Below are 12,988 nucleotides of genomic sequence, written 5' to 3' on the forward strand. Positions count from 1 at the left end.
GTTTTATTACATGTCCATTGTCTCCATGAGATTATGATTTCCAGTTTTGAGAAGAAAAAAAAAATGTTACTTTGGCAAGAGCCCTCACATACTGAGGGGAACAATTCATATTTGATTTGGATTGAAGATTGTACTCAGAATATTTCCCTTATAATACTGAGGTCTGTTTCGTGAGTGGAGAAGACTGGAGTATGTAGAGTTTCAAGGAGAACTACGACTGTTGGTCAGACAGAACTTCGTACAATACACACATCACAAGTTACGATGACCACAAAGTTGTACATGCTTCATGTGCCTCATGGGAAACCTAGAATCATGGAAATTCATGGGACCATGAAGAAAGGCAGGAAGAAATATTTTCGTCTGTTCTTAATGGACAACATATTTGGTGGACAAATGGATTTTATGAATGTTTCACCCCAAACAAATGAGAACTTCATTAAATATATTTCTGAAGATGATAAAACATACATTGTAAACATCAATGAATATATGTGATTATATGACAAGTTGTTGATTTCACAGCTCATGAAGACAGAATGAATCCTGTATCATACAGCTGGCTGATCTGTGATGTATCTACACTGAAAATGGCTGATTTAGTGAGGAGAAATATGAAAAATGGAGAAAGACATTTAGTTAATCCAGTTGGTCAAACTCCACGTTTATATCTCCTTTGTCTTTACTGACACCAATATTTTTAGCCAAGTCCCATATTTTCTGCTCTTTAGTTCTTTCTTCCCATGAGTTTTCATCATCTTGATTTGGGCCATATTCTAGCTTTCCTGTCTTTGATATTTTTGAGCTTGTCACTTTATGCATGTCTTCAAGAAGACCTGCAGAGTGTCGCTGCTGAACAGTGTCATAAGATTCTGGTGTTTCTAGAGTAGTGGCTGCTGGTGCAGTGTTCACCGTGCTGAGTTCCACATCTTCTGGTCCTACCAGCGGTACAGCCTGCTCACTGGGGGCTGATGTTGTCAGACATGTGTCAGAATTGGCGGTTAAGGTTTCCGAACTGGTTTCAGGTGTGATATCTTCTATACTCACACCACACTTCTTCAGGAAACTGCTAGGAGTTAGTTCTTCATCATCTGACAGGATCTCAATCTTTGGTTTGTAAGCAGGCTGATGATTAAAACAAAGAAAAAAATCACTTAAATGTACAATACCATAACATGAAGTGTTCAGAGCAGTATATGTAAATAATGGATGACCAAGACAGAATACAACTGACACTTCATGATGACGACAATACACGACTAGCTTCATTGGTGCTTGCCAGTCTACCTGTAAATAGTATGGAAACTGCAAAATCTGTTTGTTATTTTACACAAACTTTTTTTTGCATTAGGAAATTGATGGGACCTAATGCATGCACTGCATTTGTTGTGGCTTTGTTTTAACAAGGGTCCAGTAATGAGAATTTCACTGTGAAACTGTAATTGCATTGATTGCAAATACAGTTTTTGAATGCAGAAGTCTTGTAGAGTGTGTGTATGAACACTTACCCTCATGACAGACGGCTCCTGCTCTGTCACCGGCTGAACTGTTACATCGACATCCTCTAGGTCAGGTAAATCCTGAAAAGGAAACACGTCTCACATTCAAAAACACTCAATGAAGTCTCATCAAACAAATGGACAGGTCTTTGCGCAGCAAAGCTTTTCCTTGGCATCTGATTAAAATGAACACAGGAAAGTTGTCAAAAAAATATATTTTCAGTCATAAAATTTTGACTAGTTACAACCAAATAAGTTGAACTAGAAATATTCTGACTGCTCAAAAAACTGGTAGTGAAAATAATGGACATAAAGTGATGCATAGGGGAAAAGGGTTATAAAGAATGCAAATCAGCCTCATCATCGTCTTGGTGTGCCCAGTAATAAGGGAGTGAGACAAACATTTATTTGCAACAAGTTTTTAATATCTGATTTACATGTACTATATATGCACTTACATCTAAGTCTTCATCTTGCCTTCGGTCTGATTCATCTGTACAAAACAGACAAATTGTTGCAGTGTTAAGTTAACAACCTACAGGTGACACCAAAACTGAATAAACACAAGATTCAGATGTATCTGCCCTGGTAGGGAGAATAATACATATAATACACAATGCACCTGGCTCGGTGTTGATGAATGATATACACACGATTGTCCCATTTCTTCAAATTCAATGTGGACATTAAATACATCACAAAAAGTGGCATAACTGTATATTATTAAGTTATGAGACTCATTTTCAAAAGACTTTTATTTTGGAAATAGAGACAAAAAGTAAACAAATTTTAAAACTCTTAAGTGAAGTGGTTCTGCAGATATAGTGATGATGTCATATACCGTAAATCTTTTCAAGCACTAAAGCAATGTTTTCAGTAAAATTTATGCTTACAATTATCATGAAAATGATGATAAAACTAATTAAAAATGTAAGCTTAAAAAACTGTATAAATTATTTAAGTTCACTGAGTATGTTTCAAAATATTGGATGCAGAGGTGGTTGAGTAGGTTGAAGAATTAGGGTGATACAAACTATAAGTATGTGGAATTTTGAAAACCTAACATTTATTGCTCTGTGTAGTACCTTCCCCTTCTAACTGCATGTGTTTTAATAAAGATGCATGTAGGGAGATTTCTATCCCTTCACTTTTACCTGGTACTTCTGTAATCAACACTCTGGAGGATATCTCTGACTGATTTCTTTGAGTTTCTGAAGAAACGAAAGACATTATTTAGATTGATAAGAACTGTTGTCATGACTGGTTTTGAAGTCTAAGGTATGCCTTGTAGCGTTTCTACCATACATAACAAGACATTTAAAAAAAACATTTACATTTTTCTGAACTGTGCATTTTATTTAAATGCTGATACATAATAGTAAAACTTGCATATAAAGCCTGGTCAGCAGTAGCTTTACCAGGTCCTTTAAGGAGCAAGAGAGATGCATAGTTACCTCCCCTGACCTCTGCTTGGATATTTATTTATCTGATCAGTGTTTTACACCGTACTCAAGAATATTTCACTTATACGAGCCCTGGGGAAAAGCACAAACATCCGCAGGCTGGTGGCAGACATTCCCACTTACAACAGTAGAGGAAGCCAGCATGAGCTTGATATGAACTTATATACTGGAGGGAGGCTCACGGGTCATTGTGCGTGCTAAGCCCCTTGGCCATGATGGCACCCTCTCTGCTTGAATATCTCGATCTAAAAAGAAATATTTGGCAACAAGTCACAGGTCTTTCACCAATATAGTGGACAGCTGTCATGCAAGTGAAATATCCTTGACTAAGGCATAAATTTCACTAGAGCAAAGGCAGTCAGTTTTATGGGTAGAGGAAACCACAGCACCTGGAGAAAACCACAGACCTTGGGCAAGAAACTGACATTAACATCAGTGACATGTGATTTCCAAATGCAAGTCATATTGGTGGAGCATAAAGCCAAGTGATCTCTAACAAACCTTATGTACAATTGCCTAAACAGGTCTATGGGTTCTGCAAGCAGTGAAGGTGAAGAAATCTAAGGATTTTCCTTTTTAATGCTGGGAATGAACCAACACATTGTGTGTCCCAACAGCTGAATGACACGCCTCTTAAGCACTCCACCAAAACCAATCCTTCATGGTGCTGAACAAATCACAAAACAGAACTTACTCTGTGAAGAGAATATTCCTTCTGCCTCCTCTTTCGGTTTAATGAATGGAATTTCTTCTCGGTCAGATGTTTTCTGGAAACACAAATATCAAGCACATCAGCATACCTTATTACATAACAATATTATCTCAGCTGATGTTTGTAAATATTTTCAATGGTCAATGTGGATGTCATTGTATAAGTGAACTATTCTTGAGTGTGACATTAAAGTCCAATCAAAACGAAAATTAAACTTGTCACTCAGTCTTCACTACCATATTTGCGCACATTTCTCAGTTGTCAAGTTAACAAAAAGCACAACCAACAAAACCTCAGCAAATCTAACAGTGCCTGATTTACCTGACCAGGATTTTCCTCCACATCCTCGGATTCAGAGTCTCGTTTCAAGTTGTAAGCTGACTCAAACGTCCGCTGTTGGCCATCCTTGGTTTTATATGTCCCATACAACCAGTCCACAGAATCCACATCCACTTCCACCTTCCCTTCTTTGCCCTCTTTCTCACGCTCTTCATTCAGTTCACGCTCCAATTTCTTTGCTATCCCCTTTCTTCGTAAATCCATCATATCTGATAAGAAAGAATAAATAATATAGCGTTTGACACAAAACACATCTCGCCTCTTTCAAAACAATTGGTACTTAGTGTTATATAGTTCATGGTTGCATACCCAGGGATGAATATATACCGGTCATTTCCTTTTCCCCATTTCACCAAAGCCATCTGTGTTTTGAAAGTAAGATTGGTTGTTCGACGTCTTTATCCACTGGTCACTGGATGAGCTGGAAGCTAAGGTTACCTCAAATGTATCAAGCAACATGTCTGTATGGAAGCCACCACCAGATCTCAATCTAGTGATATGTCCTTCACCCAGGTTTTCAGACACCTGAATGCGTAACACTTACAATCAATACCATCCTGTATCTTCTTCCTCTCCCTTTCTGCCCAGGCTTCTCTCTCTTTCCTCTCAGCCTGCACACCCCCAGCAGCCCTGTGGTCAAAACAAAGTGACAAGCAATTAAACTAAGTTTGCAATGACTCTGTACCTACACACATTTATGTTCAGTTATAGCTGTGACAACGGCCTCTGTAGCTTAGTACATCGGTCAAATTGTTTACACCTAATTTTTTATGGGTCATTCTCTATGGATCATGAATTATCCTAAAACTCTTGCCAAATGTAGTAGTTATTGTGAATTTAAGCTTTGCTTTAAGATTTGTCTTCATGACATTCTACAAGGGACTTAAATTTCATAAATCTACATGTATTTACTGATTTAAAAAATTGACATTTTTCTCCAACAGTTAACTTTTTGGGTTTTCACAACTTAAATCCCCTAGAATGAAAAAAATGAACACTTAATTCATGCTGCAGAAACAGCCCCAGTTCTTATTAAGTTGGGATGAACAATACTATATGTATAAACATTTATCACTTGTCAATCAGCCCAAATCTTACCAGGCTTCAGCACAAGCACGGTCTTTAGGAAACACTGGACGATCATCCAGGTAGGTCAGACTTTTCTGAAAAGAACAGTTTTACAGATACAGGTATATTACTGTTAATGCCACACATTTTATGACATTTAAAACTATTATAATTTTTTGATAAAGAAAAATGAATAAATTTGAAAACAATGAGTTGGCAATAATAAACCGTATCATTACACTTACCAGAGTTACTGTCAAAGTCTTCCTGTAATTCTTCACATTCTTTATAATGGGGTTACCCGTTAGTGTCAACACTCTCTACAAAACAAAATCATCCATAAATAGAATCTGCTCATCTGGGAGTACATGTAAAAGACTGAACAATAAGAATACATGTACCGTATTTCAAAGTCAACAAAATACTGAGAATGTGACCGACAATGGTAATGCTGTTCAAAAGACGGGTAGAAAAGTTTTTTTAAAGCCGCTTGTCACAGAGACAGGTAGATTTTGTTTGTATCTGTCACCTACAGGTATCCACCTGTCCCCATGAGTCTGACTTTTAGAAATTCTATGATCTGTGCTGGCAATATCGATCGCAATGCACTGTGGCACTTTGCCAATATATAATCTCAGTTTGGCGAAATTATTTTCCGTCAACCTCGCCACCCTGGGGAAGCAATATCAGTCTACAAACAGGAACATTTGGTTCAGTTGAAGCTCCCTTTTTTTTCAATATTTTGTGGGGACTTCTACACAGTCGATCATCAAAATGAAACGTACCAGCAGTAGTTCAGTCTGTATTTGTGTACGCATGCGCTTCCCATTCAAGGGAAACAATCAGGGAAATCATTAAGCCTGTATGTGCTTAGATTTCTATTCATGTGTCTTGAGTTGTTCCCTTTTACTCCTGCGACACCGCACCTAGTCTTCAAGTAAGAACAGTTAGAACTCGGTCTTAAAGCTGTATGCTTTGGGGCAATAGGAAGAGGCCGGGACAATAAATATTAACCACATCTTTTTTATTTTTTTACTTGTCTGGTGTTTCACACTGTACTCAAGAAGATTTAATTGATATGATGGTGGCCAGCAACTCACGCGGACTACAAATGCAATGGTGAGAGACTGCGGATCATGCATGACACTTAAATTTTTGATTGATTCACTGCTCTGCACTGACTGTTCTGTGGTTCAGGCGGACTGGCGCTGTTCCTTCTGTCATAGCTGTGGACTCTGGCGAAAAAGTGTTAGGAAGCATTTTTGCATTCTAATTTTGCTGATGCTACTATAACCGAAGCATGTTCTTTAACGCTGAAAGTACATTTGATCTCGGAATTGAAAGTGTAAACACGATAGGTCCACTGACGACGGCCTTATCCACTAAATGATGTCCTAACAGTGATGACTTGTTCGGCCTGAAAATAACAATGTCTTAAGACAACATTTTGATTATGGGAACGCCAAGTAAATCTACAGACTTCACAAATATAGACATGCAAGGATATTGACTTAAACATGATTGTAAACTTACTGAGCCTACCTGCTGCTGTAACAGGTGAATTTTTTGTGACCGGTCACCGATAAAAATTGCCTGTCGCCGACAAGCAGACAGGCGTTATTTAAAAAAAAATAAAATAAAAAAGTTTTTGTCACTTTTTTTGATCACATGCATAACAAACAAATTCCAAACAATGGATGACATGAAGAGAATCCTTTTAATCAAAGACAAGGCAATTATTGACATAAGACTGACTACTTACCAGTTGTGGCATTTTGGCCAGGACATCAATGATTGCAGGGTCCTCTAGTTTATTGTGAGACAGGTCTAGAACACTGATGCTCTCACACTTAGCCAGATGACTTACTGACTCCACACTGGATAGCTTATTGTGTGATATCTGTAGAGTGTGCAGCACCTTCAGACAAGCTGAAAACAATAGCTAGAACTCAAAACTTGATGCCAACAGGGATTGAAAAAAAATTACAAATAGATTATGGATATATTAAATTTTAAACTCAGGCAATTAAAGTCCACATATATATATCCAAACTGTGTGTTTCAATTTCCATCACACGTACCATTTTACAATAAATTTCAGCCCACAATTCATGAACATTATATGGAATGCTACAGCTAAGACATGAGTTATCTTTCCTGAATAGTCTCAGAACATGGGTTGTTTCCCCTGAGCAGAAAAGATGGGAGAAAATTGCTAGTACCGGAATATCGTAGAAAACTATACCTGACAATGCCTTCAGATAAAGTTGTAAGTCAGATATTGTCTTCCAAGATAATTTTGCTGTAGCTTACTTCATATGTATGTCTTCCTTTATTTTAAGATGTTAGCTGGCTGGCATTGCATTCATTCATCAGATGATCTCATATGGAACTTTCTATAAGAGATGTGTATACCAATTTCTGTTAACATTTCCTAGGTTTGATTGAAAAAAGATATAACTAAATAGTTTTTGGAATTACATTCAGTTAGCAAAGTGGTCCTGTATTAGTCTCGTGGTGGTCTCTAAGCAGCCTTTTACGAAAATTGGATTGATCTATCCGCATACGACTAGCTGATAACTTTCATGTTATGAATAATGTCAGAAGGTCTCTCTAGTCACAACTTAGACTTGGTAGCAAGGCTACCAAAAAGCTAGCCATGAATGCAAAACTTCAGCTCAATGCATAAAGAACTACAATCATGAATTTGGTAATGTACGGTAAATAATGTGCTCATAGACCATAAATGATAGAACATCCCCCTTGCCTCACTGAGCTTTATATGCATGCAAAACTTCATATCAATACATACAATACTTTTTAAGATACCAACCCCAACATTTTGCTTAACCGTGATTCTAATACACATTACACTCAGTTATTTTTTTATTTATTTATTTATCTGATTGGTGTTTTACGCCGTACTCAAGAATATTTCGCTTATACGATGGCGGCCAGCATTATGGTGAAAGGAAACCGGGCAGAGCCCGGGGGATACCCACGACCATACGCAGGTTGTTGACAGACCTTCCCATGTACGGCTGGAGAGAAAGCCAGCATGAGCTGGACTTGAACTCACAGCGACCGCATTGGTGAGAGACTCCTGGGTCATTACGCTGCGCTAGAGCGCTAACCAATTGAGCCACGGAGGTCCCTCATTACACTGTCAAGAATTCAGCAATTTACAGTATTTAAAATGCAACCATCCAATCAATGATCCCCCTCGTACTATTTTGTTCTACATGTGAGCAAACCTTGAGCTCAATACACGCAGTACTTTCTGAGATACCACCCCTAACATTTTGTTTCACGTTGATTCCAATACATAATACACTAAGTTGGAAATTCAGTAATTTACAATACCATATATGTAGACACGGAATCAATGCTAGAATATCACCCTCATGCTATTCTGCTCTACATGTCAGCAAACCCTGAGCTCAATACATGCAGTGCTTTCTGAGATACCACCCCTAACATTTTGTTTAACACTGATTCTAATACATAATTCACTAAGTAGGGAATTCAATAATTTACGGTACTTAATAAGTACACATGAAATCAATGCTGGAATATCACCCTCATGTTACTCTGTTTTACGTGTGTGCAAATCCTGAGCTCAATACATGCAGTCCTTTTTAAGACACCACTCCTAATATTACTTTCTCTATTACTGGAAGCCAATGATGCCGACGCTCAGGATACGACATAAGCTACGCCTGTACTATATACAGGAGAGCTAAAAATGGCCACCTAAATCGCAATTATTACAGCCACAGGCAGTAAAATACTTACATATGTTTTCAATCTTCTCTACTGAATTGTTGCTAACATTGAGGGTATCAAGAATCTCCAAGTCTTCCAAGTTCTCTATTTTTCTGATTAGATTCTGCTGCAGGTAGAGACATCGCAACTTCTTCTGACAATTTAGGTTTTCAATCTTTGTCAAGCCATTGCATTCCAGCCACAGACATTTCAATCCTGTGTATGCTTCCAAGCATTCTATCTTTGACAAACCTGTAACAGAAAACACCACTCACTGATAAGCCCTTGTTGAACAGAGAACAAACTATTTATTTTTATGTGGATTGGCGGGAGTGGGAGAGCAATCAAGTATGAAAATGGAAATTAACATGTTTATTTTATATAGCATTCAGTTATATATACACAAAGACAAGAATCAAAATTGAGGTAATAAAGTGATAAACCTTACCTTTGTAATGCAGATAAAGTACATCATTTAGCTCTGGAGTTGTATACAGTTTCATATCCTTACAATGTTGTCTCAAAAATTTGGCTGTGAGCCTGGAGAAGAAAGAAGGCTGTTAAACCATCAAAACAAAGCATTCTGGAAGTATTGTTTTCTCTTGTATGTTCCCTACCAGTTTGCGCAGTCGAGATAATAAATACACATATGTGTAACTATTCCAGAACAGAACAAAAAAAAAGACCTTAATTTTGTTAAAAACATCCCAAAAGTTGAACTTGATCTGTAACTGGTCACAGTAAATAGTATACCAAGTTACAATTTGGTGTGCTGAATCTGTTTACTCACACCAAAACTCACACCAAAAAAGCCCACCAACTGTTTTGTGATGTATTAACACACACACCCAACCTCCAGATCGGTATGGGACAAATGACTGAGAAATCTAAAGATGAATTTGGCCAAAGCTTTGCTAAAGCTTTGTGATATTAATTGTGATGGAGAGGATGACTGAATAACTAACTGGTTAACACACATTCTAGTAGCATGAGGGAATGGTGGTTGTGGCTGTCCTAGTTTCTAAAAACTCACAGGTCACTGAGCTTTTCAGGATATGACTTTAACCAGACAGTTTTACTCTAACATCCAATACCTTGGTCCTTCTGGTTTCTTGTCATTCTTTGTCATGTCAACGTTTTTAGCATTCTCCTGGTCCCCAGCACCTTTTTCACTTTTATGATTAGAATCCATGGCTGTTTTCACATTTAGTTTGTCTGGAAGAAAAAAACAAAGCCAAAGCGTACATTCATGTACGACAAGTATGAACTTGATTTTCGATAATGAAAGTGTTAAATAGACTGTTCACAGAACACTCAACAGGGACTGCTATTATACAAAATAATTCTCAAATGTACAGGTCAGCAGGACACTGGGGTATCAGTGTGTCATGTGTGCGTAGCTTATGCATTAATTTCTATTTTGCACACCATTGACAGCAGCCATTAACTGCAATGCTGCCCACAGTATGATGTTACTTATCTGAATTAACATTAATACCATTTCCACTAAATGCAATGCTGTCATGTGCCTTGAAAACTTTATTATGTATATGATAAGTAACATTCTCTCCAGGTAATTAATGGTGTTTGCAATCATATGGTGGAAATCTGGAATATAATGAAGGTGAAACAGTATCAACAAAATCAAAATCTTCAGTATCATTACACATTAAATTTATAGACCTGAAACATGTGCATACTGTTTTAGAAATACAATAAATGAGAAAATGTAAGAAAGCACATAAATGAATATGGTGCTATCATCTGATTCTTCAGAGTGTGTCATGTAATTTATTTACCACTACCTTTGTTTTCCTTGTCGTTCTCCTCCAAGCAGAGTTCTTTATCAGATGGCGTGTTTTCTTCTTTATTGGAGTCTGTGATAGTTTCTATTTCAATCCTGGTCCCAAGTGATGGTGTCTGATTGGATTCAATTTCTGCGGTGAGTTCCTCTATAAGTGGCATCTTGTCCTTCCCAAGAATCCTGATCCAAAATATTAGAAGAATAATTAATAGATAACATTTTTGTGGTTTATAGGTACAGGTACACATACAAGGTATACTTTGATAAAAAAAAAGAGTTTATTACCTCCATGAAATCTTAAATACACAGGTGTAGAAATTTATCGCATGTAGCAAACAATGAAAAGTTTATCCAGCTTTAATCTAATGATTACTCTCAATAGGATACACGGCTGCCATGGACTGCATCAAAAAGTAGTACATCCAGATGTAGTAACTGATGAGCACAATATGAAGATTTCATAACTATCCATATGCATTTTATCATTCAGTGGCATCAGAAGAAATTTAAAAATCCAAGTATCATAGCATGTAAGGTCAGGGTCGAGGGCCGCCTTGGCCCCGGAAGCTCCACGAACCTAGATAGTAGTGGTTGAGATCTCTCCCTGACACATAAAAAGTGTGTATGAGTGGGGGGGAGGGGACAAGCATATTTATCTCCCCACCACTTGAAAGAGAAAGGGTTGCCCTGGGCCCCTGGGCCCTCCGGTTAGGACGTCACTGACCTTCAGCCATGTTTAATGAATATAAATTATACCAGCATGTATTTCTACAAATACAAGATCGTGTAGATTAGAATGAGCTCATTTCATAGGCCTATGCTCAAATCGAAAGGTTTCGTAATCGAAGTCACTAAATTTGTATAATGTGGACAATCTGTTGTGAAATAATCACCTATCAATTTAGGTTTTAAAATATTAAAGCTGTCGGCCAATGAAGTTATTTTAAAACGGTGATAATACTTAACAAAAAAACGAACGCGCACTTGCTGACATTGGCAAAAGCCATACCGGCAGTCCTGTGCGTAAACGTTTTGCCTTTTAAGCCTGAACCACATGAAGATACTTACTTCTGTTGTGTTGGACAGCCTGTGTTGATAGTACTAGAAATGTTTCTTACAAACTTACGGCCCAACAGATAAATATACAATGCACAAGTCCAGGCTGGTCGTCTGCTACTTAACTTGCTTCTTCGAGTCTCCCGTTACCACGGTATCAGGGTAAATAAATGAAGAGTTAATAAAGGGAGATCACTCTGATAGGCTCTGGTGAAAGCAACCGGTCGAAAAAATAATTGATCGTAGATCTCCAACAGAGAAAGCTTACTTTATACTCTCATTTTTCTTCCAGCTTTTCCCTCAAATCTTTTGGGTGCAAATCGTCTAACGTTACTTCAAAAATAAAATGACGAAGTGTAAAATACCACATTGGAGTATTCTTGTTTGAAAACCGTCGTCAGGGAAAATTCAAGAAAGGATTTTTGCTCGTTCTGGGTCGTATTAACTTACCCGAAGTTCCCAGTAGGTTTGGTGATTCTCTAGTGCGAAAAGGAAAAATATAACCATTTGTAATTATATTATTGATGCTAATTCATAGCTATTCGTGTTGGTTAATGTAAAATGGCCATGTTTGCCGGAGCAGAACCTGCTTACAACAGGTTAGATCTTCATTTCAGGATAGTTTTTCAAAGACAACAATATATTTTGGTTCCAAGTTACCCCTTAATCAAAAGCCATGTTCATTCATGTCATTCACTGAAGCATTTTACTGAGTTGCACCCACTTACTTTATACATTTGCTAATACCAAATTACCACTCGTGTTTATCCAATTTCTTTCTCCACCAAACTCCTTTCATCAAATTGCAACTCAAGTGTTTATCCAGTTTCTTTCTCCACCACAATCCTTTCATCAAATTACAACTCAAGTGTTTATCCAGTTTCTTTCTCCACCACAATCCTTTCATCAAATTGCAACTCAAGTGTTTATCCAGTTTCTTTCTCTACCACAATCCTTTCATCACATTGCAACTCAATTGTTTATCCAGTTTCTTTCTCCACCACAATCCTTTCATCAAATTACAACTCAATTGTTTATCCAGTTTCTTTCTCCACCACAATCCTTTCATCAAATTACAACTCAAGTGTTTATCCAGTTTCCTTCTCCACCAAACTCCTTTCATCAAATTGCAACTCAAGTGTTTATCCAGTTTCTTTCTCCACCACAATCCTTTCATCAAATTACAACTCAAGTGTTTATCCAGTTTCTTTCTCCACCACAATCCTTTCATCAAATTGCAACTCAAGTGTTTATCCAGTTTCTTTCTCCACCACAATCCTTT

General features: G+C 37.5%; 1 protein-coding gene across 1 annotated transcript; it reads right to left on the bottom strand.

Moving 5' to 3' along the window:
• Window positions 1–81: 81 nt before the first annotated feature.
• LOC135468601 (dynein axonemal assembly factor 1-like) lies at window positions 82–11,846 on the bottom strand. The gene is made up of 15 exons (XM_064746943.1): window positions 11,719–11,846; window positions 10,652–10,830; window positions 9,941–10,061; window positions 9,295–9,386; window positions 8,877–9,098; window positions 6,844–7,010; window positions 5,327–5,401; window positions 5,112–5,176; window positions 4,558–4,643; window positions 3,996–4,222; window positions 3,657–3,729; window positions 2,654–2,710; window positions 1,958–1,992; window positions 1,509–1,580; window positions 82–1,125 (listed from the first exon to the last, which is right to left on the bottom strand). The coding sequence occupies exons 2-15, from the start codon at window positions 10,809–10,811 to the stop codon at window positions 640–642; spliced, it is 1,938 nt and encodes a 645-aa protein (XP_064603013.1). The 5' UTR covers window positions 10,812–10,830; window positions 11,719–11,846; the 3' UTR covers window positions 82–639.
• Between the last annotated feature and the right edge of the window lie 1,142 nt (window positions 11,847–12,988).

The sequence above is a fragment of the Liolophura sinensis genome, chromosome 6 (genome assembly GCF_032854445.1).
Source record: "Liolophura sinensis isolate JHLJ2023 chromosome 6, CUHK_Ljap_v2, whole genome shotgun sequence".
In the NCBI taxonomy this organism is placed as follows: domain Eukaryota; kingdom Metazoa; phylum Mollusca; class Polyplacophora; order Chitonida; family Chitonidae; genus Liolophura; species Liolophura sinensis.

Coding starts and splice junctions, on each gene's coding strand:
- LOC135468601 (XM_064746943.1), bottom strand. CDS start 10,811: ATGCCACTTATAGAGGAACTCACCGCAGAAATTGAATCCAATCAGACA. Junction 7,011..8,876: donor AGAGAAGATTGAAAACATAT/GTAAGTATTTTA, acceptor TATTGTTTTCAG/CTTGTCTGAAGGTGCTGCAC. Junction 1,581..1,957: donor GGCAAGATGAAGACTTAGAT/GTAAGTGCATAT, acceptor TTTCCTTTTCAG/GATTTACCTGACCTAGAGGA.